Below are 27,839 nucleotides of genomic sequence, written 5' to 3' on the forward strand. Positions count from 1 at the left end.
TGTAATCCGCACTTTACAATAACTAGTGGGTCTATATAGCTCGATATTTCAAGGGTAAATTGTCCAGCAAGACTGAGCGAGGCGATGGCGCACGGCGGTTTGTGTGACCTCTGTACCCAGCAGCTTTGAACGCTTCGACGTGTCCTGGCACGTTACGGGGTCTGATATCAAAAGATAGCCTCGTATGTATAAAGCATTTGGTGCCTGAAATAGGTCGGAATAGGATCATGGATGCAGCTCATTCAAGGGTTTCAAGCCCCTTTCAAAAGTGACTGTCGGAATCTGGCTGCAAATGGCATCAGAGCGCGTGCTCTCCCGCAATTCCGAGTCGTCGCACACATTATGTTTGACATGACCCCCGCCTACCGGGCATGCTGCTGTGCGTATTGTCGTCTCTGTTCAAGAATCTTCATTCGCAAATCCTCGGCGGCGAGTTCAACGTCGAGGACAGCGCCAACACCACGTCGCCATGACTCCTCCAGCCCGGTAAGCTCTCCTTGGCTCGCCTCCTGTGCGATCTTCCGTTGTTTGTTGACACTCTCCGCCGCCTCCTTGGACTCCGCCAATTCCTTCTCAAGTACTCTGAGTATGTCCTCCAATTGGGAATTTCCGATCAACCATGCATTCTTGCCGCTTTCTTCGAGGAGGGTGAGGTTCTCATGCCGTGAAGACAAGTGCGAACTAGCTGTGTATGCTTTCCGCAACGTTTGACGCCATTCATCGAGATCTGGTGCGGAATCAGCGGAGCGAGTTGGTGGCTCGGGCGCCTCGTAGCGTGAAAGGTCAACTCCGCCAGTAAGAGGCTGACCAGCCGCCAGGCGCTCGATTTCCTGCTGGATACAGGTCGTGAATTTGGGTTCGGCGAATTCGGGAATCGACGGATGTGTTGAAGACTGATAATCTGACGAAAGTTCTGCCGCGATCAATCTCTCTGCATTGGCCCGGGCGGGAGCAGATGGTGCCGCATCGATATCTGTACCGTGTTAGGACTTCGGCTTCAAAAGGTCGCGGGAAGGTTCTTACACGGGAGGGAGTCGTGGGATTCATTGATCAAAGGCATTGTGAGTATGAATAATTGAATGCGCTGGCGGTTGATTTCAGTTTCATGTAAGGACTCGGGGAATGTTTAGCAAGTAATGACCTCGCCGACGGCAACATCAAGTCAAGCTCATCTTTTTACTCAGTGCTCGTAAGTCACGTGTTGTTTGATTAGTAAACATACTCTCTGAGCCGATACGTACTAGCGTGAGTTAACTTCGTACCTTCCTGAAATGAAAGGTGGGGGGGGATTCGCATCCGATCGGGTAGGCGCGATCTGACGCCGAGGTTCAGTGGTCAATGGCATGAATATGATCATTTAGTTCTACCATCACCGTGCGTGCTCAAGGTATACTTCTAGATCTCACCCAATATTCCCGCCTCTCGTCGAGTCACTATGTCAATACAGAGTATGTCCATAGTCTGTATTACTCACCCCAGATTTTTGTTTTTCGTGACCGATGTACTTCATTGGTTTAGATACTGACCAATGTGCAGCCACAACTTGACCCTCAGGCATGCTACCTAAGTTAGTCTCCAGCTCCATCAGCACATGCCCGCGATGATCGCACTCTTCGCAACTTAGTTCTCCACTCGTGCTCAGGAAACCCGCAGATGACCCTCCCTCTTTGACGGATCTTTCTGGTTACGGCGCGGAGATTCACAAGTGTCCAATCAGACAGGATTGAAAGAGGTCGCGACAAATCCAAGGGGAGAAACAGGCACGACTTTGATACGACCTTGTCACCTTGAGCTGTCTGATCGCCAATAGAACCTTTCCGTCATCCCCCTTCGTTCGAAGAGAGGTTGAAAATATTCCGAGGCCGCCGTGTCCAGGAACGACCCTGGTAAGCTCCTCGGTCATCTGTGCTTTAGACTTTTCGTCCCCTGACAGTGACCAAGAGAATAAATAGTCTCGGCTATCCTGCGTGGAAAGGTTCTCTGATGTCATAATATTCCACAGGGCTTGGAGTGCGTATCGATCCTTTTGCACTCTCAAAAATGGCGAATAACAGGCTCAACATCGCTCTTGTCGGGACGTTTATCGTTGCTGTTATATTGCTGCAAGTCCTCTCAGTGCTTCACGACTCAGGAAAATCTCCAGCATTTCAAGTGAAGACACAATGGGACGATCGGTCGTCAGGTTACGTTGACGATGATGGCATTCTCCTCTTAGGGGCTGGTAAAGCCGATATAACTGGGTAAATCCAACCCTCCCACATGTCCCCAACTCGAGTTACTAAATAGAATACGTACAGGCCTGTTGTGGAGATAGGGTTTGGTGGCTATGCCGACCTCGATCAAATTGGTACAGGTCTTCGTCAGAGAATCTATTCGCGAGCATTTATCGTGGCAAACCCTAATAATCTCGAGGAGACTTGGATATATGTAATCCTTGATACCCTAACGGGGGATACTGGAGTACGACACAGTGTCCTCGAAAAACTTGCCGGCTTGGGCAATGAATATGCGCGATATGGCGACCACAATCTTGCCCTCACAGGCACACATTCTCATTCAGGCCCAGGCGCGTGGTATAATTATCTCCTCCCTCAAATCCCCAACAAAGGCTTTGATAAACAGAGCTTCAACGCAATTGTGGACGGCGTATTACTGTCCATTAAGAGAGCTCATGAGGGACTTGCTCCTGGTCGCCTTACTTTCGGCACAACACACATTGAGGACGCAAGTACCAACAGAAGCCCATATTCTTATGAGGCCAATCCCGAGGAAGAAAAGGCACGATACTCTTCCAATGTTGATAAAACATTAAGCCTCTTGAGATTTGACAGGGAGAGTGACAACAAAACAACTGCTGTCTTAACATTCTTTCCGGTACATGGCACATCACTTTACGGCAACAACACTCTCGTCACCGGAGACAACAAAGGTGTTGCTGCCTGGCTATTTGAAAGAAGTGTCCGCGATAATTCGAAATTTGCGGATAATTTTGTGGCTGGTTTCTCTCAGTCTAGCGTCGGTGACACTTCTCCCAATATTCTCGGGGCATGGTGTGAAGATGGATCTGGTGAAGAATGTCGCTACACAGACAGTACATGTGGTGGAAAAACCGACAAATGCCACGGGCGTGGCCCATTTTTCCGCGAGAACGACCATGGTGCAAAGAGCTGCTTTGAGATTGGATTGAGGCAATATACTGCTGCCAAAGACCTGCATGCCCAAATGAGCACCACCGCCACTCCAATCCGCAAAAGCTCTCAAGTCAGTTCATTCCACCTCTTCAAGAATTTGGATGGCTATAATTTCAAGTCGCCATTCAATTCCAGCACCCTAAGCACTTGCTCAGCAGCTCTCGGGTTTCCGTTTGCCGCTGGTACTACTGACTGGCCTGGTTATTTCGACTTCACTCAGAATAGTACCACGCCTGCAGAACGTAACCCCCTGTGGTATATTGCTCGAGGATTTCTTCATCAGCCGACGCCCGAGCAGCAGAAATGCCAACATCCGAAAGAGGTCCTGCTAGATGTTGGAGACCTCACCTTACCCTACGCCTGGTCTCCCAACGTAGTGGATATTCAGCTCCTTCGTGTAGGGCAGCTGATGTTTGCGATTTCCACCAGCGAAGTTACGACCATGGCAGCACGACGCTGGAAAGACGCGATTGCAAGGTCCGCAAGTGAAAAGCTCTCAATTACTGATCCCCTAGTGGTTTTGGGCTCCCCGGCGAACAGTTATGCGCACTATGTGACCACTGAGGAGGAGTATGGTAGGCAACGCTATGAAGGGGGCTCAACGCTCTATGGGCCAAATACACTAGCCGCCTATGTCAATTTAACGCTGACTTATCTCCCTTATCTGGACGAATCCGCCCAGGCAGAGGGTCGATATCCTGAGCCGTCCGGAATCGAGCCACCAATCAACACTGACAAATCTCTGAGTTTCATCCCCTCCGTTGTGTTCGATGGCCATCCGATCGATAAATCGTATGGGGACGTTATTACGTCTGCTGGAAATGCCAAATATAAACCAGGCAATAAAGTGAGCGCCACTTTTGTCGGCGCTAACCCGAGGAACAACCTCCGATCAGAGTCTACTTTTGCGGCGGTCGAGCGACAAACGGACAGTGGGAACTGGGAGACGGTGCGCAATGACGGCGATTGGAACCTTTTGTATCACTGGAAGAGGACGAATACCGTCCTAGGATACAGTGAGGTCACCCTGGAGTGGGAAATAGAGGACGACTACTACTCTTCCGGGAGTCCTCGTCCAGTGCAGGCCGGGGTCTATCGGTTCCACTATTACGGAGATTCTAAGGGCCTCAATGGGAAAATCGAGGCTTTTGAGGGGATTGACCAGCCCTTTAATGTTGTTATTTGAACGGCGCGTGCGGATTTCGCCCAAGTTATGATAACGATCCATGTCTGGGATAGCTACTGTGCGAGGACTATTCAATTCATTTTTAATTTTACTAGTCCATTAAGCTTCACTGTATCCTTCCTATTATTCGACAAACATTTTAACTCCATTCTATTTCTGCCAGTGCTGGCGTTTCAGGGTGGGTGCCTCTGAGCTCCCAGCGCCAATGACTTTCTATTGTTTGTGGTGCATCTCGATCGTCCTTTGACGCGCGCCAGTTGAATTTCTCTTCACAGCCAACCATTCAACTCGGTCCAGGAACTAGCTCAAAGCTGCTCCATATTCTGCAGAATGCGACGATCCAGACTAGCCCAGGCAATCAGAGTCCTAAATTTGGATCCTGGATAGTGTCCCGGCGGCATCATAAATCACCATGGCCCTGCTGCAGACTCAGAGGAATAGTAGTGTTACTTGCTTTGTGTCTTCCCTTTGTTTTTCCTTCCTTCCTTCTTTATTTTTCTCTTTCAGGCTACCCAGTCATTATGCATCTTGCTAATATATTCTAAAAGGGGCCCCTGCATCGTTTACTGCAATGACCTCGCTCGCTCGGTCTGTTAGCCGCGTACACTCTTTTTCTACGATTCTCGCTATGATCACACTCTTCTTTCTTCTATTGTCTTTTGCTTCGGCTGGCCCGATTTTTCTATTCCATCCGAATAGAAATGATGCACTGGCTCCCTCCTCAACCACTTCGCTCGTCTCTATCCACCCTCTCGTGGCCAGGAACGACGTCGACGATGACCCCCTGGAGGTGGTCCCATTCACTCCAGATGCTAGCGATCTTTCTACTATAGAGTCTTCTACTCCTATAGAAGCCGATACTGCAACCTATACCCCTAGTCCAATGCCTACAGCCACAGAAGAGACCACCGTTACGACGAGCATAACAACAGCACCCTCGCCTTCTGATACAGATGCTGAGTCCGCGACGAGGACTCCAACTCCCACAACCGATGAGACCACCGCTGCGACGAGTATGATGACCTCCTCACCCTCTGCTACAGATACTGAGGCCACAACACCCACTCCAAGTCCAGCATCCACATCCGATGAGGCCACAAACACAACGAGTATGGAAACTTCAACTACTCGGTCAACATCTCCATCTGGTTCATCTACCCACTTAACAGCCGGGATCATTGAGGAACTTCCGAGCACCGGTCAGCCTACGTCGGCGCCTCTAATCACTTCGTCTGCATCTATATCTACATCCTCAGGTGGCACTGAATCTGGGAGTGAAAGCTCATATGGCTTGCAGACATCAACGACTAGTACAATGCCAATCTCAAGTACGACTGAAAGTACAACTATCTCTTCACAACAAATCATCCCAGTAGAGACAAATTCAAGCATGCATGGGATTAACTATACACCGTCATCATCAAGTCCGATTTTACCTGGCGCTACGGGTATCCAATCGTCTGTCGGTCAAGAGACAGCCTCAGCTGCAGAAGGTACAACCGGAACACAATCTTCTATGGAGTCGCAAACACAAACAAGCTCTACTCCCATAATCCCCACCACTACCAGCCCAACTGGTACCAGTAATGGCATTACAACTACCCCGGCAACCCCAACTATAATCAGAGTTACACCTGGCACAGACTCTCGGTATCCTACGAGCGAAACGATATTCCCTGGGGGTGGCTCTGGGGACGAATCTAGCCCGACCATTATAACTTCCACCTTCCAGTCATCGCCAGTCCCTTCCGTTACATCTGCTCCGACACCCACGTCGACGTCTACGAGTTCCCCCATTTCCGAAGAAACGTCTAGCTCAACAGCTACTGTCACAGCAACCTCGACCATTGTGCAGACGTCTACCTTAGCAGCAGATGAACCGGAGCCAACAACAACAGCCACATATGCAGCTTCTAGCCCCGTTTCTGAGGAACCCAGTTCTACTACCACTGTTACAGAGGTCTCTACAATTGTGCAAACGTCCACCTTACCAAGGGATGCAACTTCCAGCCCCATCGCAGAGGGCGAAACAACCCCAACAACAACAGTCACAGCGATATCTACCGTTGTGCAGACATCCACTTTAGGAGCAGAAGAACCAGTGCCAACTACAGCTTCCAACGACCCTATCATGGAGGTAGAACCCGAGCCCACCTCTACAACCACAGTTACGGTGATATCCACCATCGTCCAAACGTCCACGTTACCAGCCGAGACGGAAGAACCCGAACAAACAACAGCAACAAGTGCAACTACTACCACTCCAGACCCCAGCGCTGAGGAAGAACCAACTTCTACAACGACAGTCACGGTGATATCGACCATTGTCCAAACGTCCACACTTCCCCAAAAAGAAGCTTCAGAAACTGCTCAATCCCAAGAAACATTCACAGTCGCTGCTACGAAAACGGAGACTCTGTCAATGACGGCTACCGCAACGGCAACAGAAACTATTACGGCTGCTCCCCAGAACAATCTAAATAATAGCGGCATTGGTGATAGTGATGATGATGACGAATTAGCTATTACGCCCTTCACGCCGTCTGGGTTCGCTACGATCACAGTTACTGTGACTACGACCGTTACGGAAAAAGAGCCTGCAGAGACTGTGACGGTTACGGCGTAGTGACTTTATTCGTCCTTGCTTTCCTGTATACTTACCTAATTTGACTTGCATTTCCTGTACGTAGCGATAATATCATAGCATCATAATTGTGATTGGGAAAAAAAAAACAATACGCAAAACGAACGTTTACCTTCAATATTAACTAAGAATGTGTAGTTCTAGACCTGAAGCATAGCATTAGTGGACAGCTGAATTTGGAAGGCCTGATAAATTTGGCGTATATTTTCAATTCATGTTCAAGTGATGTTGTCGATAAATGCGGAGTACATAATACATATACATATCCTTCTTATACCCGGTTTCTGCAGATAATACTGCTTTGCATGGCTTGGCTCAAGATTCCTTGAGCCGTCAGACCCTAAAATGTACACCGGTTAACCTGGGAAATCGGCACGTTTCTACGGTGTAGGTCGCCAAGTAGATCTCTAGTTTTTATCCCATTTCAACCGCAATGGTATCTCCATTTGAAAGCGATTGCGGCACCGTCTGAAGCCGGGGGTTTAGCTGTTTAGAGCATATCGCCGAGCCCAGGACATCCGAACAGAGTAAGAGCTAAAAGTGGGTTCAGCGCTGATCAGGTTCTCGTGACTGTGGTCGGGATTTGGATAGAACGCGCCCACAATGGTGGGGGTTCACGAGGATGGGTGTTGGGTTTGCCTCCACTTTCACAGGTAAAGCTCGGGTTAATCCTCACAGCCGATTGTATTTACTTCTGCTTCGAAACGAAGAAGAGCTGCCCACAGAAATTGCGATGATTTCCGCATTGCACTGTGTTGGTGACGCATTATTGTTGTTTCGCTAACCAAAGGTTTGAGGTTCAAATTTCAGATAATAAGCCACCTGCCTCTGCAAACTTGGCCTGGTACGCCTTCAAACTGGCCCATTGGCGCAATTCCTCTTCGTCACGATCATGGTCACTGAGGTAGCTCATTGCTCGGCCCTGTGTCTGGGGACTAGCAGGCGCCTTCGCGACTGAACCTAAGCCTTCCAGGCGAACCAGGGTATCTATAAATGCGTATAAATACCTCTCTGCTTCGGCTCTGGTGAGGGTTTGAGGCCCCGCCACGGTCGGAGTGGGTGAGAATGTGGATGTGGATTTGGATAAATCTAATAAGGTGGATGCGATTTGGCGGATTTTGGATGTCTGAAAATTTTGGTTAGTATCGGGTTCCCTATTACAAAATAAGGCCAAACCTACCACACTTGCGCCGTTAGGCTCCATATTTATCTCGTTGACGGACTGCAGGAGGACAAAGAGATCTCCAATCACCAGTCGTCGCTCTTCAATCATGATATTGCTAATATGGTCGGTTGGGCCGCTTCCATTCGCCACTGTTGAATCCATGGGAGTAGGTTCATTGGGTTGGGTTTGATACATTTTCCAAGCTTCATGAAGACTCCAGTACTTCTCCACCAAGTATGATCGAGTCGCAAGCTGGCTGGCGTATATATTGGCCTTTTGTATCTCATACTGAACATGGCGTCTCTCCGACGAACCGAAGTCTTCGTTATCAAGCGCCATCTTGACATCCTCCTCCTGGCCCAAGGGGTCACCTTCCGTCATAAATAACGACAGTTCCCTTGGGACATTCGCTAGCGCCAGTTTGCTTTTCTGCAAGCATTCGTATATGACAACCCTTTGCCGATCCCAGTCGAATATTTGCCCTGCTCCGAAAGCGGTTTCCCAAGCCGATATCGGATTGTACGAGCCGTAAACGCGCACGTTGGCATTGAATCCCACAAGTCGGGAGACCCTGTGAGCCGGTTGCGGTTCTACGTGGTTTGGAAACATGTATTCATCATCCACCTCTAAAGGTAGAGGGGGGTAGCGCTCTGTTGGAGTTTCAGGAGGAACATGGAGTGCCGAGTCGTGAGAGCCCATCTGCTGCAATGTCCGGTAACCGACCAGCGTTGTATAAAATAGACGGCGGCCAAGCTCCACGTCGAGAGTGCTGACCGGAGTTTCATTTAGCGTATCCTGCGACTGGAACGAGGCAGAAGAAGCCGGGCTTGTGGGACCCATTGGCGGAAGACGGGGCTGGGGCGCGTTGCACAGGTTATAAACATGGAGCATCGTCATGCACTCTGCAAGGTAGGACCTGCATGCCCGGATGTTCCAGACGTAGCCAGAACAGAGACCAAGAAAATAGCTGGTAGCAGCATCGTATACAGTTGGCGTGCGATCGAGATATCCAGATCCCCGCGCTTGAACAGCTATGTCACGACACCTTTTGACCAAGGCAGTAGAATGTGGGAAGGCCGCCCTTTCCTCGGGTTTCAAATGCAGTTTCGGTCTTCGTGGGAACGACGCCACCAATGATCCGATCATGCCGGCCGTCATGGCTAAAAAGGTGTTGTGAGTGAGGTCTTCCCTCCGGCTGAGGGCAGCGCGATATGTGGGTTCATGGGGGACCGGGACCAGCGGGTGAATATACGTAAAGTAGTCGTCAACAAGCAATTGGATCGTGGGCAGAGAGCAAATCGACTCCAGAGATAGCGTGACTGCGGTGGCCGGAATGCCATTCCCCGTCAAAGAGGGCGATGACTGGGAGGCATGATCCGGTGAAGGCGAGTTCGAGGCGCCGTAAGGCGCCGGCGTCTCTCCAAGCTTCTGTTTCTTGAAAGCTTCGGCATGGCGATTTGGCGGGCCACGTCGTCGAGTCGGCCTTTCGTATGTACAAGGAATATTCAGGCTCGCGCACGAGCGACAGGGGGGACCGCTGGTGTCGCACTACCCCACGCCCACCGAGTCAGTCTATTTGGGGTAGCTATCAACTGGGGAGAGCTCGAGTATCTGAGACATACCTTGACCTTTCTGATACTACAGGCATCGCAGGCCTTCTGTAGCCGGGTTCGTTGGTCCATTAATGCGCAAGTCGTTGAGAAGCGGGTTCCATAGCTATGCTTTCAGGTGGTCATGGTGGTGGGTCGATGGGAGCTTCAAGTAGCCGGGGGAGGGCGGAATTAATGCATTACGAGGAGGCACCTTTTTGGGGCGGCGCTGCGAGAAACGATCGAACGACAGGGGGGAGGGTGCAGGAGGAGAAAAACGGGAATGAGGAGGATGGGGGGAAAGAGGGACGAGGAGACTGAGACTGGATCACGACTGGGGAGACCCGGAACTAGACTACTTAGTACTATGAGAGATTTCTGGAAACATCATTAAGGTTTACCACGAGCGCAAGTGCAACCAAGACGCGCCCGGAAAGCAGCCCCGACTTTCTGCTCCACGCCTCCAGTCACCGCGACGGCCATCACCAACATTTCCCCTTCCTGGCATCTTGTGCCACTGGCTGCTGTTGGCCAGCCCTTCGGTATAGCCGCCGATCCAGACTAGCCATTTCGGGCACTCGATTTTGTGGTCCTGCTGCATGATGAATTCATAATGGGGCCACTGCTGGGTGAGGTTCTACAGTCGGCACTACGTACTCGAGAATTCGACACCGAGGAGCAGCTCGCCAACTACACCGTACGAGCCCACAGTCCACACACCCCTTGAGGGCATGCCGGTGTAAGGGACCACCCAATGCCCTGTCTCAACTCTCGTGAGCTGTGATGATTGTGAACCGGCTCTGGACGGATGATCGACAACGTGCTGAGGGAACATTCGAGACTTCGCAACTTCGCAACTCTCTACGAATTATGAGTGGACCGGAAACACGCATTGAACTCTCTTCGAAAGATAGGCAGGAGGAATCTTATGCCAGAAATACACACAAAGCCGTTAGCCCGTCAGGGATCGAGGGTAATACGTAGTCAACTTACAATCCCTAGCGGCTGACGAAGACCAACAATTCAAAGGGCGAGATAATTTCACGGAGCCTTCTTGGCCCACATCAGGCAAAAGTGATGCTGCCCAAAGAAGGGTCTTGTCTCATTGAGTCTAAAGGTGTGACGCTTAAAGCCATTTACTTGTGGGGTTACCCCTGTGGTGGCAGTGCGGCTGCCTTGGATTCGCAGCCCGTCCGGACGCGAGACGGGGATCGTCAGAGACAATTCCTCCAAACGTCCGGAGTAATATTCTTTCTAGCAGTCTACTCAACAGACATCGGACTGGTTAACCTTCCTGGATAGCTAAATCACGTAAAATACACTTCCCCGGTCGTGGGCTGTCGGCGAATGAGAAGCAAGACAGGCAGGGAATCATTCCTGTGAAAGCAAAAGGGCTACCTCTGGCCTCTAGTTCCTGTTGGAACGTGGGGACTAATAAGGCGGATTACGAGAGCAACGAGATTTCCAGCGCCTACGGGAAAAGGCTGCGACATATTCGCGAGATGCGATTGGAAGTCTGCCACAGTCCACGCCTCGTCTCATGTCGGATTGACTTTGAGTTTGGGGCGACGAAATGCACTCTCTCGGGTACCAGATTAAGGGCCAATGGTCAGATCAAAATTCCAAATCAGTTATTATGTGAAATTGTAACATGGTATCGGCTGAATAATAGAAACATGAATGCTGAAACGCATTATCAAAATCATGGCAAGTTGTCATCATTATCTTGAAATAGTGCGTCTCGTTCCGGCCGTCTGCTCAGTAGAGGCCGCCGGTTTTCAATCTCAACAGCCCACAACGCCGCGCCAACGGCAGTGGACATCAGGAAGAACATGGAAAGCACAGGGATCAATTGGAGGACCAGAGCCACTGTTCCAAATCTGCCATTGTTGTGAGAGGCTAGATCAGCAGGCTTTGGGTCAGGGCATATAAACTTACGTGGTATATTGTAGTTGCCTTTTCCGGATCCTCTCCTTCCTCTGCGGCTTGGAAAGGTCCAACAGCTGGAAATACCGCCAGTGGTGAAAAGGCCCGCCGCGGTAGCCAGTCAGGATGAGAAACATAGGCGTGCCCCCGACAGGAATAAAGTTCAGGGGGAGAAGAACGATAAACTCCAGGATTTGCCGCAGAGAGAAAGGCGAGTACACTGCAGTCTGGGTGGGTTTGCCCAATCGTTTGACAACATCGTCGCCCTGAGGGTATAGTACTCGAGAGGCAGCAACCAGCTCCGACTGTCCCTCGCTCACCATCACAGCATCAAATATATCCACGAGAGTCTCATCGACGAAGAACGCCTCGAACAGCCCAGCGACAATAGCAGCTCCTTCTCCCAGGACCAAAAAAGCACCACTGACCCATGCGCCGGAGCCTTGAAAGATGGCGAGGAAGGTTACTTGCGGTAAGTACGCGAAGAAAAAGAGGATAGCGTATATAAAGGCAGAAAGAAAGACGATTGGTATTAAGCGAGTCTTAAATAAAGGCCAGAGGAAACGACGTGATGCGAAATAGTAGATTCCCTAAATCAAGGCCGTGTTAACCAGGAGCTCGCGCACACAAGAGCAACGAGTGCAAGGGAGCAAGCATACGCGGAGAGGAAAAAGCCAGGCGGCTTTCCCCAGATCCCAATACATAATAAATCTCGTCCAGAATATTTCCAACGACTACACCAAGAGAGCAAGATGGAGGTATGCGAGAGTGATCAAGGATCCAAGGTTGCCTGCTGAGCTTCGGCGTCCATGTTTCGGCTTCCAAATGTCATTGTGGCAGAAGCGGAATTCATCCGGGCCGGTTCTTACTGGCGCTTATCGATAAGCAGGCGGTGAGCGGCGGAGCTATATAAGCCCACAAATTTCTTCCCTGGCGCCTTTTTCTCTTTTCTTACTCAACTGATCACCCCTTCTTATTCACTCTGAAGTCCTCATCTCTCAATGGATCTTTCTGGAGGGGAAATAGAAGGTTAGAAAGGACCTGTCTCCGCCGACTTACCCCAAATTCTTCTTCTCCCTCGTGGAGCGTTTGGAAATATTCTTCTGCGGTACATTACCTCAATCGCTCTGCTATTTTGTAAATCTCGACCTCCGCTCAACTGACTCGGTCTGACGGAGAGTAGAAATCCGTAGAAATCCTTGGGGCAGCTTAAGTCTTTGCCATCGCCCAGTAGCATCTGGGGTTTGAACTAGTGTTCAGCGTTCTATCAGCTGCCTGCCCACTTGGGACCTCGATACAAAACTCAATCACCGTTGACCCACGTCAACAAATGGTTGAGTATTTATCGGAGGCCTGCCTGCTCTTGTTACTGTGCAAACGGATGCTGCTTAATTTTGAATAATATGGCTTCGTCAGGCGAACCTGAATCCAACTATGCCGTCTTCCGCGAGTGCGTCTCTAGCGTTATCATCGCAAGGAGCAACCAGCATAAACCAAGCAAGGCACCCAAGCGGAGATCAAATCGGTCGAAGAACACGAAAAAGAAGAGCAAAGCAGAAAGTTCTACGGATGAATTGAAGAATTCCAACGCAGCTGATGATGATGAAAACCCAGAAGAGCTGGCAGATTTTATTGATGTACGACACCTTCATTCTACCTAATATATATCGGGATATAGCCTATATTTCTATACTATATACTAACTCAAACATAGTTCATAGCGTCAGAAATCTTCACCACCTTCCCGGAACCTCTCCAATGCCTCTCCTACTCCGCAATTCAACACTCTCCCGCCCTTTCAGAAATATACTCCGTGCCCCTCAGGGCCTCCAGCATCGAATCCCTGTCCAACCCCATCCCCAGCACTGTAACAGACACATTATCCACGTACACCCCCGACCTCGAGGCCCCCTCACTCCTCGACAAGGCTCTAACTGAGTATATCCCATCCGTAACACGCCCACCGCCAATTTGGGTAAGCACGCGCGCCGAGGCCTGCGAAATCTGCGAGCGCGACTGGATCCCACTCTCCTATCACCATCTTATTCCGAGGGGCGTGCATGACAAGGTCATAAAGAAGGGGTGGCATGATGAGTGGATGTTGAACAGTGTTGCTTGGTTGTGCCGGGCTTGTCATAGTTTTGTGCACCGCATGGCGAGTAATGAGGAGCTGGCAAGGGAGTGGTTTACTGTGGAGAGGATTTTAGAGAGAGAAGATGTGAGGGACTGGGCGAAATGGGTGGGGAGGGTTCGGTGGAAGGCTAGATAAGTGGCTTTTACCTTATTATATATGTTACGTGCTGGACATAGGATCGTAGTATAGTACATTGTCATGAGAAAGACCTATATAGATAGACCTTCTATATTATTTCATGGTATCCGTGACAGTAGTGTCGCTATGATAGTACAAAGGATCTAGTAATCAAAGACCCAAAAAGTAGTAGGAGTATATGCTTTATACAAAAGTTCGAAGAGAATATGCAATAAAAATACAATAGGGGAAGGGAGAGGGAAGGGTAGGTTAGAGGTGTCTTTTTTCGAAGATCTCCTCGTAGCATTGGATCTGGTCGCCGACAGCAAACTCCGTCCAGTCTTCAAACGCAATACCGCACTCGGTGTCTTTGCGCATTTCGGTCACGTCTTTCTTGACATTCTTCAAGGATGAGATCGAGCCTGAACCATTATTAGTGACACCTCGGACTTGTATATGGGTATGTGGGTTGGCTTACCGTCATAGATAGTTTCCTGCCCTCTCAATACGCGAACCTTCTTTGTCCGGTTGATCATTCCATTCCGTACTTTACATCCAGCAATGGACGTCTTCACTCGGTTCTTGAGTGAGATTTCAAAGATCTGGCCGATTTCGGCTTCTCCGGTGACGCGATGCGTTACTGTAGGCGCGAGTTGCTCGCTCAGTGTATCCTTGACATCATCCACGAGTTTGTAGATGATGTTATGATCCATGATATTGACGCCCAAAGATTCTGCCATCCGAGACATGGCCGCGTCGATGGGCATATTGAAGCAAACGAGATGGCCGTTGGAGGCGGCGGCAAGTTCGATATCGGACTCACTAATTGGTCCCACCTCCGAACGGAGCACTTTGGCATAAACCTCGTTGTTTCCGATGGCTGCTATCGAGTTCAAAACCGCTTCGGCTGACCCGTCAACATCTGCCTTGAGCACGAAATTAACTGCCCTGGGCCCAGACAATTTCTCTTCCGTCGCCGACTCTTCGTCTCCTCCGGCTTCCCTCTTCCGTTTCTCAACCATATCACGACGTGCCTCGTTGATGGCTGTCGTATCCTCGCCCAATTTCTGGTTTTCTTCCCTCTCGAGCCTGTATTCCACGACATCTTTAGCGTGCTGTTCGTCTCCGGCCTGAAGTAATTCTGTGCCGGCCGTAGGTTGGTCTCTCCAGCCATCTATTTCAACTGGCGTCCCAGGAGTAGCTTCAGAGATAGAAATGCCGGCTTCGTTCCTGAGCGTGCGGACACGAGCCCATGTGCTGCCCGCGACAAGAATGTCGCCAGGTCGGAGGGTACCGCGTCGGACAAGTACGGTTGCTACACGGCCGTAGCTCTTGGTCGTACCCTCAATTACCCACCCCTCAACGGAACCGTTCGCGTCGGCTCTGTGGTCCAGAACCTCGGAAAGAGTGACGATGGCTTCTTCAAGTTCTAGCATTCCCAGACCCGTTTTCCCGCTCACACCAATTGCCTGGACATCACCACCATAGTCTTCTACATGGATGCCGTGGGCGGAGAGGTCTTGTTTGACTTTGTCGGGGTGGATGCCCTCCTTGTCGATCTTGCTGATTGCCACAATGATAGGTACCTTGGCACTTGTGGCATGCTTGATAGCCTCAACTGTTTGCGGTTTAACGCTGTCATCCGCAGCCACCACTAGGACCACAATATCCGTCACGTCTGCACCACGCCGGCGCATATCTAGGAAAGCCGCGTGGCCAGGAGTATCCAAGAATGTGATTTTTTTACCAGATGGCATCGAGACAGAGAACGCACCAATGTGCTGAGTAATGCCTCCATGCTCCGATGCAGCAACAGACGACTCGCGCAGCCAATCCAGAATAGTAGTCTTACCATGGTCTACATGGCCCATGATGGTGACAACAGGAGGCCTGGTCGGCCAGATAGATTTGTCCTCGGGCTCGAGAGCAGCTGTTAGATCCTGCTCGGCGCCGGTATCAAAGATCGGTTCGTAACCAAACTCAGTAGCTATCAAGCCAGCCGTTTCGGCGTCAAGAACATGGCTGTAAGAAACGTCTTCGAAGCCCATCTCTTCCATGCGCTCAACGAATTGTGCAGGACGCATACCGACAACATCAGCGAAATTGCTCACACTGATAAACTCGGGAAGATATAACGGGCTCAGCTCTGGTTCCACCTGTCTTTGCCGCGACCTTTCTTTTTTCTGCTTCTTACGCTCCTCGCGGCGACTATGATACTCATCGACGTCAAATTCTTCGACTTCAGCTTCGCTCTCACGATAGCCACCTTGTCGCTTCGGCTTTTTGTCACGAGATTTCATTCGATCTGAAGATGGGTCTGCCTCCCGCTCGGTTCTCTCAAACTTTTCAAATTTCGCTCGCCTGTGACGCCGGTAGTCCAGGTCTCCCATATCTTCCTCCGGGTCCAATCTTGAAGCCAAGTGCTTTTCAAGCGCTGCTTTTCTATTGCTCGATCGGTCACCAGCTTCGGGATCGTGGGAGAGGGCGGTCCTGCGAATCTTGATGGACTCTCCAATGGACCCTCCGCCAGACTCTCCGGAAGGGTCAAAGCGAAGGTCTCTCACCGTATTGGGGCGAGGTTCTCTTGTAGTGTCAAAATTAGAATTTTCTGAGTCCTCATGTGGGCGTGGGTTCCGTGTTTTGCACTGTGGACAGAAAATATGCTTTCCAAAGCATCGATTACCGCATCCAGGGCAAAGCCAGTCCCCGGGACGTTGCTCTCTAAAAGTGCCACGATATTTTCCTACGCGACTCAGTGCTTCTGCAGATGGATTTGGATCCCATGTTTTACATTTTGGGCAAAAAACGTGCTTTCCAAAGCATCGATGACCACAGCCAGGGCAAATCCAGTCCCCTGGACGGACTTCTCTATCAGTGCCGCGATTCAGAATTGTATCGGTCTGGTGTCGCACAACTGGTCTCCGCGCTTTGCACTTCGGGCAGGTCATATGCTTGCCAAAGCATGGAAAACCACAATCGGGACAAACCCAGTCCGAATCACGTAACTTTCTCGGGACCGCTCCAGGGCCAGCAACTTCGTATTCCTTGCGGGGCTGAATAGCCTCGCTTTTCTTGTCGCCGAGAGAGAAAGGTGGTACACTCTTCCTTGACCGCCAGAGATTGGTTGCATTTGATTTGGAGTCGGCGGATGTTTTCTGTTGATCGCGGCGCGGTCCTCGAGGTGTTTGCGAGTGTCGCGTATTCTGCCCCGAAAATCTTTGCCATGAGCCCGAAAGTTTCTGATTCTCCTGTTCCCGTTGTTGGCTTGCAGACTTGAACAACAACGAGTCCCGAATGGTCTGTTCCTCTTGGCTTAAAGTTGCAGGCTGCTGTGGAATCGGTGGTCTTTGCCACTTTTGCCAACTCCGAGACTCTTGTTGCCCCAGCTGCTGCTGCGGCTTTTCTTGACTCGCAGATTTCAATCGCAAAGCATCCCGAACGGCCTGCTCCTCAGGACTAAGGGCTGATTGTGTTGACCTACTTGCCCAGCGAGAACCAAACTTGGGCGTCGACCTCGTGGAGGGGGAATCGGTCGTCGCATCTAAGTTACTGGAAGAGGGATGATCGGACGAATTCAATCTGGAAAGGGAGGGATAGAAGTATCGTCGCGGAGGGTGAGCTACACCAGCATCCCGTGGCCGGGCTGCACAGGGCCAGTGGACAGCATGACAACGGGAGAGCTAGAACACTGAATTAGCAAAGCCCAAGCAGTCATAGAGAATGGGTGGCTATTCGGAGTAAGACATACCTGCACAATGGACCGCTTGTGCATAGTTAGCAGCCTCTTGTCGTTTTCCTCGGATGATCTCTCCAAGCTCCGGCAAAGCACAGGAAAAGAACCAAAATCTCCGCCCGCCAGTTTTGGTTTCCCGACTCCAGCTCACGTGCGGCCCAATCGGAGGCCGCCAATTTTCTCCTCTCTGCGGGCGCTGAGGTGATAATTCCTGATAAGCAGCTCATCCACCTATTTCTTGCTGTGCCTAGGTGGTAACTGCCCTCTCCCTCTCTCTATCTATATATCGTTTTCCCCCTGATACCCGTCCCTGCGGAACTCGCTCTCGCAATCAATTGCCGATTCCTGGAAGACAATGGAGCCCGAAATCCTGGATCACCACCATGCCGACCAAGGAGGAGCATTGCGCATGGTTAAAGATCTAGCTTCTGGTGCTGCTGGTGGAATTGCACAGGTACTCCTTGGTATGTGAATTGCTCGCCAGACTCTTTACCCTAGCTAAGGTTCCTTTTTTCCTATTCCCCTTTCTCTAATAACGACGGACCCCCCCCCCGCTTTTAACTACATTGGAGCCCCGGTTTATACGCACCGCGGTGCGGGGAGCCGTATTGCCCACCTCCCACATTTCATTTTCATACATTCGAAAATTATATGAGTGATGTCGCTAACTATGTACCAGGTCAACCATTCGGTATGCATTCCAATTGACCAACTTCTCACCACAATTAACCCCCCCGCAGATATCGTCAAGGTGCGACTCCAGACCACCACACAATACTCGAGCGCTTTCGATTGCGCCTCGCAGATCCTGAAGAAGGAGGGCCCCTTCGCTTTCTACAAGGGAACATTGACCCCTCTGATTGGAATCGGTGCCTGCGTAAGCCCTCCGCAATTGACCCCTCTACACCAGCACTTACACCCTATTAGGTCAGTGTTCAATTCGGAGCCTTCCACGAAGCTCGGAGGCGGTTAGAGGACCTGAACAAGAAGAAATATGCCGACAGCACACTCGGATACGGTCAGTACTATCTAGCGGGTGGTTTCGCGGGTATCACCAACTCCGTCCTCTCCGGGCCCATCGAGCACGTCCGTATCCGCCTGCAAACCCAGCCGCACGGCGCCGGCCGACTATACAGCGGACCCATCGACTGCATCCGCAAACTCACATCCCAAGGTGGCTTCGCTAAGGGTCTCTACCGCGGCCAGGCCGTCACATACCTGAGAGAAATCCAAGCCTACGGCATGTGGTTCCTGACCTTCGAGCTCCTGATGAACCAGGATGCGAGGCGCAACAACATTAAGCGTGACGAGATCTCTAGTCTCAAAGTCGCTACATACGGTGGTCTAGCGGGTGAAGCCCTTTGGCTATCCAGCTACCCGTTCGACGTAGTGAAGAGCAAGATGCAGTGCGATGGGTTTGGAGCCCAGCAGCAGTTTTCCAGCATGAGAGACTGCTTTAAGAAGACATATGCGATTGAAGGAGCTATGGGATTCTGGAAGGGCATTGGGCCGACTCTACTCAGAGCCATGCCTGTTTCTGCGGGAACATTCGCTGTGTATGTTTTTACCACTCCATCCACGTGGAAATGCTAAATTGCGGTTGTGCTAACTCTTTTTAGTGTTGAACTTACCATGAGAGCTCTGGGTTAGATACATATAGAACGGTTTCTTTCTAGTTTAGATATCCACATTGGCTTTATTCAACAGTGACGGAAAGTTTGGCCAGAAAAAGTTCATCCTAGACCTTTTGGCGATTGTTCATTATACCTCTATAGAGGACGCGATGTTTTCTCGATAAAATCTTATGCGCATGTTACCAATATATATACGCACAATTCGAGTATGCTTTATAGAGAGATTTGCGGAACAGTAATAGTATAGCTCTTAAAATATATTCTGTTAATACAATGACCATAGAATATTTATACATACATATCCAAAGTTAATTCCCGTAGACGCAAAGCAGAGACGAGACTAATGCAGGCCTTATAGATTCAGTAACTTCCCATAATTGAAGTTGCGTGATCCAACGCTCTCGCTCTATTCTCCTTCTATCGCCGCATTCTCCAACCTGCGCTTTGCCTTCTCCATCCTTCTTTTCTGACCGGCCTGTCCAGCTCGTCCCAAAACACCCGCAATGACACCAACAGAGCGCAGACTGTCATCATTCGCGGGGATCGGGTACGTCACTTTCGTCGCATCTGCGTCCGTATCGATAATTCCAATAGTAGGAACATTGTTAAGTCCACATTCATGCAACAGAGGCTCGTTCTCAAGCGGATTGAGGCAAACAACCAGGTCTGGTTTGAGAATGGATTTATTCGCACGGATGTAGCTTCCAGGCGGCGCGTCCTTGGTGGGATCAGCCACGGCTGACAGCTCTGGCACTTCCTGGTCGAGCAGGTTCACGACTTTCTGGTCGCAGTGGCCGAGAATTTGTTCGCCGTTTGTGAGGGAACCTGGGATCCAGCGTTCGAAGAGATGGTAGCTTTTAGCTAGTTCTGCAGCGCGGACAACAATACGTTTCTGGCCTGGTCGTGTGCCAGCGAAGAGGATCAGACCGCCGCGGACGGCAACCTCCTCGACAACCTTGGCGGCACGACGTAGATACGCAGCTGTAATGTCAAGGGATATGATGTGGATGCCATCGCGAATACCAAAGATGTAGCGTGAGTTCTGAGGATTCCAGCGGGATGTTGAGTGACCGAGGTGGGTTTGGGAGGCGAGGAGGAGTTCGAGAGTTATGTCGGAGGGTGAAGGGGGGCTGCGGATGATGTCCTCTGGCTTGTACGAAACACCGACAGTGGTACCGAGTGAGTGGAATTGATCGCCTGTACAAAACAAATAAGACATAGGTAAGTAGGTTGGTCAATTTTAGAAAAAAGATGTATCGCATACGTTGTTTCGCTTTCACCCGGCTTGTCTCTGTCGCAGCGCGTGTTATTGATTCTGCGGAATTGCTTGATTTTAAAGGAGTTTCAGCAGTAATCGAAGGACGGGCCTCTTCAACCGGAGAACGAGCGATTGTCTCGACCGGTGTTGATGTTGGCGTGTCTGTTGACGAAAATCTTCTCGGTATGTAGGCCTGGCGGTTGAGAGCGAGAAGCTGGCGGCCTGAACCAAGACAGAAATTAGTATATTATGGTCAAACAAGTCAAACCAATTAGAATATACAAGCACCTACCCTGCCGCGGAAATAGATGTCGCACAATCATTGTGTCGTGCTTGAGAAAGGTGGTTTGGGTTCGACGGCTTTCCTCGCAGGAGTTTCGTTTCTTCCGCTCGAACTTTTGATGCTGGCTTGGCATTAAGCGCCTGAGGCAACAAGGACTACCATTTATTGGCTAGCCCGATTTTCTGCAGACTAGCACACGAGTAAGCAAGGAAAGGAGAAGCAAGAGGTAATACCGTAATACTAATGATTGCCCCATACATCATCTTTTATTGGATACTAACAGCTCCCTTGCCTCAAGTCGATGTTGTGCTTCTGGAATCCTAAACATCGCATGACATGACGATTGCAGATACTATTGCTACTCGTGATCACCATCTCCCCATCAAGTGATATCATAAGGTCGTTTCAAGTCATCTGTGAATATCTACCTCAAAGCAAATTCCCCATACACCGTATGTGAACTCGATCTGCAAAGAGTCTTCGAAGAGCAATTTCTACGCCATCCTTCTAGGCTAGGTTAAAAGGAGTAACGAGGCTTCGAAACCATCATATTCTTCGACATGCATCGAGAGAGCATCGGTATCATAATAATGCATAACTGTATATCACATATGAAAGAAACACAACAACAGAAGGAAATTCATAAGCGACCCCATTATTCTAGCAAACAAAGCAGACTAATACATGAGAATAATCAAAAACGAGCAATCCACAATCATAACCTCATTAGACCTGGTGAAAGAGAGTCAAAGGGCCGTGGTAGGAGCGAGTCGCTCATTTCTTGAAGAAGCTGCCGAGGGAGTCGAGGGTCGAGTTGTGGCCGCCGGACTGTTGGGAGCCACCGTACTGGGACTGGCCGTACGGAGAGTAGCCATGCTGCTCTTCCTCCTTCTTGTTGCCCTTCTTCTTCACTGCATCCTCGGTAAGACTTCCGACGATAGCACCACCGATTGTACCAAGGAATCCGTGGTTGACCTTGTGACCACCCCAGGCACCTGCTGCACCACCGGCAAGGGCACCGGCGAGACCGCGCTCACCCTCCTGGGCACCGCCGGGAGCTTCCTGACCATATCTGCGTTTTTTAGTCAGCTATTGTTCGGATAAATGTTCCAAAGAGAAAGAAGCACATACTGAGATTGGCCGTACTGGTCCTGGCCCTGGCCGTGCTGTTGCTGCTGACCATACTGGTCCTGACCGTACTGCTGTTGGTGGTGGTGGTGGCTACCGTGCTGGTGGTGACCACCACCGTAGTAGTCACCGGAAGAAGAGCCGCGCTGGCTGTCATACTGGGGGTTGTAAGATCCCTGGTCGTACTGGGGCTGGCCGTAGCCCTGTTGGGGGTAGCCGCCCTGCTGAGGAGGATAACCGCCCTGCTGAGGAGGGTAGCCACCTTGGCCGTAGTAACCCTGGTTCTGATCGTAGGGGCCAGACATTGTGTAGTGTGTGGTGTTGGGAGAGGTTGAAAGGGTTTGAAATAGTAAAGTAGTAGGTAGTTGATGAAGTTGAATGAGGTGTGATGGATGGAGAAGGAAACTCTGAACCGTGGGTTCAAGGTCCTTTTATAGTAGAATGTTTAGCTCGTGAGCAACCCCGCCAAAAGCTGAGAAAGGATAGACCAGGCGCCGAGAGCCTATGAATCCCGACAATACCATCTCCGAATACCGTCATTAAACAGGCGCAGCATCATATTGCTCCATATTTCGCGCCAATCTGATCGGTAATCATGCTAGGCTCCCGTTTTTTGCTTACGCTGATGGCGGTGGAGTTACTGCGATTATGGTGGAGTGGCTGAGCCCCCCTCACGCAGCACCGCAGGGCTGAGACACCCACGCTTCACACGAACTTGCATTCCAGCCAACGACAGGTCCTCGATCAACGTGTTCCCTTCTTGATCTGGCAAATTCACAGAAGATTCGATCTCTTGCAGCAGTATGAGCGTGTTTTGCTGGATGACTTCGCACGCCATGATATGCAAACATGGTTTAATTACGGCGCAGAGTGATTCCCCATTGGATTACGGGCGGGTGACGTGAGCACGTCTGGACGTTCTTTACTCTACGCATAACTGTGCTGTGCATTACGTACCCGTGCCACAGCCAAGCCACAGCCCTGTGGCTTAGTGCCGGCCACCTCCATATCAAAGCTGCCTACAGAGTCCAGACTCCGAACTGCCACAATTTCACAAATCACTGCGTCATTGCGGCTTATTGTAGAACTGTCCTGCGCCTTCTATTAATATCCCGCAGACAATTGGTTCTCTGCGGCTTCGAAAGGCTTCGATTTCGCTTCCATCCGATCTGTGGTCGATCTCAAGAGATGTGGCTGGGGTTGCCCAGACTTCGAAGATACGGTACAGCAGGCAGCAATATTTATTTGTGAATTTGGGCAGTTGCCGAGTACCGACAGCCTTACGGTCGTACATTTGGACGAGGGTTTTTATTTTTGAAGAACAATTTCTAACCAAGATGAGGAGACTGTATATTTACATCACATAAGACGTACCCAGTATTAAGTACATAGGTTCGAAGATTTCAAAAAGACACCAGAGGACGCCGCAACCCGAGTTGGTAAACTACAACGGAGATGGAAGATAATGACACCGGCTGCGATGCAAAAAGTGCGGCTAGTCCATGACAGACAAACCTTGTTCGTGAAGGAACGGGAAACAGGGGTACCGGGGTACCTGGGAGCAACCCAAAGCGGGACGCCCGGGCACAATCTATATCTCAAATGTTCAATTATCGTTTTTTCTGTGCCGTCACTCGATTCACCGACCAGTGAACCAGCTCTTCCAGCTTCGCGTTGTCTGCTTGGCAGCCGCTTCTGCATTTTCAGCAAGAACATCTAGCTGTCCCGGGCCCGAAGGAGCGGAGCTACTGGCTTGACCCAGTTGAGGTTCGGCTGTGATGAGGGCGTCCAGAACCCCAGGTTTATTGCTTTGCACATTCTCTGCAGCAGCCTCCGGTGAAGGGGCCTCGTCATTCTTCAACCCACCAAGCAGGTAGGTCTTGAACTTGTTCCATGGCTGTTCAGCCTTCTCCGCCTCCCGGTTCTGCTTCACAATTTCACCAATCTTCTCCTTCTTCAACAATTCCAATTGTTCTGATGTTGCTGTTCCGCTCACAAATGCCGATTGAGCATCGTGGAGTGTTTGCAATTCCTTCTCAATCCAGAGGGCGCGCTGGCGACGGTTGTATAGCGTTAGGGAGACCATGGAGTAGACAGTGAGCACGCCGCAAATGCCTATGCAATACTGGTTAGTATTCCTCTCTTTTGGTCATCGGACACAGCTGCAACTCCCGCAAGCGCCGATTCGTGTCCATAGTGAATCAAGGATAGGGGCGTACCGGACGCGGTAATAAGCGTGTAAACCATCCCTTTATGTGCCCTATTGGCGAATCGCCTCCCGAAATCGACTAATGTATCCGTACGCGAAGTCGACTGTGCTATCCGGGCAGCCCGGGCCTGTGCTCGCAGACGCTCAACTTTCTCCTTGGGTGTCTCCTGTCTGTTCCCCCCAGATCCATTGTTTTGTGTTTTCGGATCCGAGTTTGCTAGAGACCCGGGGAGTTTGTAGGGAGCTGCGCTTGGCTTTGAGCTGGCGTAGGGCCCTGTGGCCGTGAACCGGGTTGCGTCTGCGGCGGATCGGGACATGGTGGTGTGGTGGTGACACGGACGGCGAAGGAGAGAGGTGAGAAATTAATGTAAACGGGTATTCGAACAGCCCCAATTAATGCTATGTGCTGTGATAGACCATGAACGGAGAGAATATGGCTGTTGTGAGGCCGCGCCGATAGTTATGATAGTGAAGTCTTGAGCATCCGGGAAATTTTCAGACTCCCGAGAAGGCGATGGGCAAATGGGATGACCGCCACGACCTTCCACGGTTAGTCTGGCCAAGACATCCACTCATCTACAACACCACCATTTATCTACTTCCCCCGTCTATAATTATCAGCTGAGTGTTTCCGCTTAACCTTTAATCATTTATTCTATTTCATGCGTATTATGTCCTCACAAAACGACAATGCGCCCGATCTCAACGCCATCCTTAGAACACTCTCCGCATTCTCCAATCAAACAAATCCCCATTCCAATCAACCTCCCTCCAACAACCATGATGCCAATGACCATGAGGGTGAATATGAGCCTCCAGATCATCATTCCCATTCTGTAACACCATCCGAAATACACCCCCAACCCCTAAAACACGGCCCCCCATCATCCTCATCTCACCGTGATTCACCCCAACAACCTCAGCTTAAAGATAAATATACATCATCAACAATAACTACATGGCCCACCGCGCTGAAGCAAGTAATGTGCACCGTTGGCCAAAATGAAGAAATCCAACGACGCATCCGCTTCCTCATTCAACGCCAACACGATCATGAGAAGCAATGGTGGAAGGGCAGAGAAGCTCTACTTCAAAAGCAGATGAGTCGGAAGGAGAAGAAGAGAGAGCTAGACCAGGTCTTGTATGTCCTCTAGTTACCCTATACTGCTACTCCCTATCGAGGAACTCTTGTGTGGCCTTTCTTTTTCTAATGCCGCTGCCCCATGGAAATAGACGCTCTGTCGGTGCGCCTGTTGACGAGAAGGAGGTTTCGGTAAGCCATAACCCTCACCAGAACCATGGAGAGACTGCCAGAATTAACCAGCTGAATAGACAGCTGAAGAAGACCTCACCGAAGTCAGCAGATACGACGCTAAAGTTCACAAAGCATCGATGCAAATGGCTGACGCTATGCTATCTGAACTTAAGGCACTGGATGTCCCGTTCTTCTCCGTCAGCCGCAGCCTTGTTGTCGCGGATGAGACGGCGAAGAACGAGCAGGAACCCGGCCATCTTTCTGGGACTGGCGGTAGCCTTGATGCACCGGGAACTCAGGGCCGCTTATCTGTAGATGAATTGTCGGCTTTCCGGCGACGGATGCTGGAGTTATTGCAAGATCTCTGCAAAGAATAGGATAATTTATAATAATTAAGAGAATTTCGGGTTTCTGCTATGAATCATCATTATGTACACCTGCTTCCCTCTATCCCTGTCGTTCGAAAACCAATGCATTGCTAGAGGTAGTATGCAAGCGCAGTGATATTCCTGAAACACCTCGCATAACGAATACATGGATTAAAATGAAGATAAACTCAAAAAGAATACACAGAACAGAAACCGCGCCACCCAAAATAAAAAAATGAACACCGCCCGATGCAAATTAAATTTGGTTCCATGCCGACGAAACTACCTCAATGAATCGTCTGCTCTGATTTCTTCTCAGCTACAGCGACTGCAACTGCAACCGCAGCACCAAAAATGGCGCTTTCTGGTGCAGGGTCCAAGCGAATGCAAGGGGCTTCATTTGTGGACTGTGACCCCTTGGATGAGCTTGTTTCCTGCGTAAGCTGATTAAGGTAGGTTTGACAACGATCCCTGAATCCGGGGTACTTGTTTATGACGCTGCCGTCGCATGCGATCGACAAGCATTCAGGGTTACTTCCGCTCTCTGTTACCGTCACTTCTCGAGGCACCTTGCTTGAGGACGGCGAAGGAGGAGCGTCGGGAAATTCGGCTTCGTTACGTAGACACCACACGCTGTGGATTGCGGATGCAAGATATCCTGCTGCTCGTTTCGAAACGGTCCGGCAGACTCGCAAGAGGAATTGCAAGTCTTCTGGGGATGGTGGACTGGTGAAAGCATGCTCCTTCTGGAGAAGTGCGGCCGATGCTGATAGACACGGCGATGCATCGGCTTCGATAAAGGCAACAATACTGGTGTCGAATGAATAGGCGTCTCGCATTGAATGGGGTAGTTCTCCTCCGAAAAGGTGAGCAGCATCAACAGCTTCGACTATGATTAGTCGGACGATTTCGCCGAGGTAACGACCGGTGGCCATGTATTCCAATGGCTGATAGTCTGGTCTGAGGTGGGTGCGGTTAAGAATATCGTCCCATCGCGTCATCGGCAAGACACCACCGCCGAACATGCTCATCTCGCTGTTTATGATGACATGCTTGGCGTAGTCAAACCAGCCGGTCGGTCTTGTGCCAAATTTGCCCAGCCCAATGGCATGAACAGGGAAATGTATGGCGACATTCGTTCCAGTACCGAGAATTAGAGACATGCGTGTTGCAGGATCAACATATGCTCGCGAGAGCAAAGTAGCAGAGCTGTCATTTACAATCGCATCCACTTGAACGTTGAGACTGCGCTTCTGGCACGACTGAACGATAAGAGATCCCAATTCCTGGCCAACAGTGCCCATGGAGCACAGGAACCCTTTGCCCATATGAATTACCAGTCCACTGCTGATGGAAGTTTGCTCAATTGGGAAAGACCATGACAAGCCCATGGATAGAGGAATGTCTTCACGGCCATATTTGGTTCCCACTTCACGTAGCATCGCATCGATCTTTTCCGCCATCCAGTCGAAGAATGAAGTTCCCTCCAGCAATTTCACCTCATTGTCAATCGGAGACGAGGATACACGGAGAACTTCCATTTTTCCTTGTCCGCGCAGCTCCACCAAAGCCACCCGCATCGTCGAACCGCCAACATCAAGAGCGAGAAATGTCCCTTCCTCTAGCCCGGATGGTAAGGCATGGTTGTATGAAGGCAGCATACAGATCGGACTTGACTGTAAACCTGTTCGAAATTGCTCGCGAATTTGCTCTGACATTGCCATCATATTTCGCAGAGTCAAAGGCTTTGAAAAGAGACGATCAATCTCGTCAGCAAAGGCATTGAGAGTCCGCCGTCGCCAAAAAGCTGCTGGGGAATGCTTCCGTCCGCTATGCGCAGGATCACGGAATAGCGAGGGAAACAACAACATTGTCTCCAGGGCGGCGACAATATTGGAGAAGAGCGCCTGCATCCTATGCAGGACCTTGGCCAAGGGGCTTGACACAGGCATGGTTGGGGCGATTGCTTGTCGGGCAATTTTCCCAATCAGAATCAAGTTAGGTCAATCAGTGTTGACA

At 50.4% G+C, this 27,839-nt stretch overlaps 13 protein-coding genes across 13 annotated transcripts; 5 read left to right on the forward strand and 8 right to left on the reverse strand.

The window, feature by feature from the left end:
* Positions 1-362: 362 nt before the first annotated feature.
* Positions 363-1,060, reverse strand: APUU_60491A (pre-mRNA-splicing factor SPF27 family protein; the record flags this gene model as incomplete). Its single annotated transcript, XM_041693737.1, has 2 exons — positions 363-973; positions 1,024-1,060. 2 exons carry the CDS (start codon positions 1,058-1,060, stop codon positions 363-365), a joined length of 648 nt encoding a protein of 215 aa, XP_041559637.1.
* A 980-nt stretch (positions 1,061-2,040) lies between these two features.
* Positions 2,041-4,377, forward strand: APUU_60492S (neutral/alkaline ceramidase; the record flags this gene model as incomplete). The annotated part of the gene is made up of 2 exons (XM_041693738.1): positions 2,041-2,240; positions 2,298-4,377. 2 exons carry the CDS (start codon positions 2,041-2,043, stop codon positions 4,375-4,377), a joined length of 2,280 nt encoding a protein of 759 aa, XP_041559638.1.
* A 571-nt stretch (positions 4,378-4,948) lies between these two features.
* APUU_60493S (uncharacterized protein) lies at positions 4,949-7,003 on the forward strand (the record flags this gene model as incomplete). The annotated part of the gene is made up of 1 exon (XM_041693739.1): positions 4,949-7,003. One exon carries the CDS (start codon positions 4,949-4,951, stop codon positions 7,001-7,003), a length of 2,055 nt encoding a protein of 684 aa, XP_041559639.1.
* An 817-nt stretch (positions 7,004-7,820) lies between these two features.
* On the reverse strand, positions 7,821-9,868 carry APUU_60494A (uncharacterized protein; the record flags this gene model as incomplete). Its single annotated transcript, XM_041693740.1, has 3 exons — positions 7,821-8,147; positions 8,202-9,734; positions 9,809-9,868. 3 exons carry the CDS (start codon positions 9,866-9,868, stop codon positions 7,821-7,823), a joined length of 1,920 nt encoding a protein of 639 aa, XP_041559640.1.
* A 1,609-nt stretch (positions 9,869-11,477) lies between these two features.
* On the reverse strand, positions 11,478-12,405 carry APUU_60495A (EI24 domain-containing protein; the record flags this gene model as incomplete). Its single annotated transcript, XM_041693741.1, has 3 exons — positions 11,478-11,655; positions 11,714-12,291; positions 12,361-12,405. 3 exons carry the CDS (start codon positions 12,403-12,405, stop codon positions 11,478-11,480), a joined length of 801 nt encoding a protein of 266 aa, XP_041559641.1.
* A 699-nt stretch (positions 12,406-13,104) lies between these two features.
* APUU_60496S (HNH endonuclease) lies at positions 13,105-13,970 on the forward strand (the record flags this gene model as incomplete). Its single annotated transcript, XM_041693742.1, has 2 exons — positions 13,105-13,338; positions 13,416-13,970. 2 exons carry the CDS (start codon positions 13,105-13,107, stop codon positions 13,968-13,970), a joined length of 789 nt encoding a protein of 262 aa, XP_041559642.1.
* Positions 13,971-14,222: 252 nt separating this feature from the next.
* On the reverse strand, positions 14,223-17,724 carry APUU_60497A (translation initiation factor 2; the record flags this gene model as incomplete). The annotated part of the gene is made up of 3 exons (XM_041693743.1): positions 14,223-14,374; positions 14,431-17,632; positions 17,701-17,724. The coding sequence occupies 3 exons, from the start codon at positions 17,722-17,724 to the stop codon at positions 14,223-14,225; spliced, it is 3,378 nt and encodes a 1,125-aa protein (XP_041559643.1).
* Positions 17,725-18,040: 316 nt separating this feature from the next.
* On the forward strand, positions 18,041-19,335 carry APUU_60498S (putative mitochondrial carrier protein (Ymc1); the record flags this gene model as incomplete). The annotated part of the gene is made up of 5 exons (XM_041693744.1): positions 18,041-18,149; positions 18,365-18,376; positions 18,426-18,562; positions 18,613-19,241; positions 19,305-19,335. The coding sequence occupies 5 exons, from the start codon at positions 18,041-18,043 to the stop codon at positions 19,333-19,335; spliced, it is 918 nt and encodes a 305-aa protein (XP_041559644.1).
* Positions 19,336-19,725: 390 nt separating this feature from the next.
* Positions 19,726-20,993, reverse strand: MRP4 (mitochondrial 37S ribosomal protein uS2m; the record flags this gene model as incomplete). The annotated part of the gene is made up of 3 exons (XM_041693745.1): positions 19,726-20,516; positions 20,584-20,799; positions 20,870-20,993. The coding sequence occupies 3 exons, from the start codon at positions 20,991-20,993 to the stop codon at positions 19,726-19,728; spliced, it is 1,131 nt and encodes a 376-aa protein (XP_041559645.1).
* Positions 20,994-21,634: 641 nt separating this feature from the next.
* Positions 21,635-22,293, reverse strand: hel10 (putative high expression lethality protein Hel10; the record flags this gene model as incomplete). The annotated part of the gene is made up of 2 exons (XM_041693747.1): positions 21,635-21,932; positions 21,992-22,293. 2 exons carry the CDS (start codon positions 22,291-22,293, stop codon positions 21,635-21,637), a joined length of 600 nt encoding a protein of 199 aa, XP_041559646.1.
* Positions 22,294-23,627: 1,334 nt separating this feature from the next.
* On the reverse strand, positions 23,628-24,514 carry APUU_60501A (cytochrome c oxidase assembly protein COX14; the record flags this gene model as incomplete). The annotated part of the gene is made up of 2 exons (XM_041693748.1): positions 23,628-24,103; positions 24,208-24,514. The coding sequence occupies 2 exons, from the start codon at positions 24,512-24,514 to the stop codon at positions 23,628-23,630; spliced, it is 783 nt and encodes a 260-aa protein (XP_041559647.1).
* A 345-nt stretch (positions 24,515-24,859) lies between these two features.
* Positions 24,860-25,829, forward strand: APUU_60502S (uncharacterized protein; the record flags this gene model as incomplete). Its single annotated transcript, XM_041693749.1, has 3 exons — positions 24,860-25,338; positions 25,431-25,470; positions 25,530-25,829. 3 exons carry the CDS (start codon positions 24,860-24,862, stop codon positions 25,827-25,829), a joined length of 819 nt encoding a protein of 272 aa, XP_041559648.1.
* A 278-nt stretch (positions 25,830-26,107) lies between these two features.
* Positions 26,108-27,772, reverse strand: APUU_60503A (putative hexokinase; the record flags this gene model as incomplete). The annotated part of the gene is made up of 1 exon (XM_041693750.1): positions 26,108-27,772. The coding sequence occupies one exon, from the start codon at positions 27,770-27,772 to the stop codon at positions 26,108-26,110; it is 1,665 nt and encodes a 554-aa protein (XP_041559649.1).
* Positions 27,773-27,839: the final 67 nt, after the last annotated feature.

This window comes from Aspergillus puulaauensis, chromosome 6 (genome assembly GCF_016861865.1).
Source record: "Aspergillus puulaauensis MK2 DNA, chromosome 6, nearly complete sequence".
Lineage (NCBI taxonomy): Eukaryota > Fungi > Ascomycota > Eurotiomycetes > Eurotiales > Aspergillaceae > Aspergillus > Aspergillus puulaauensis.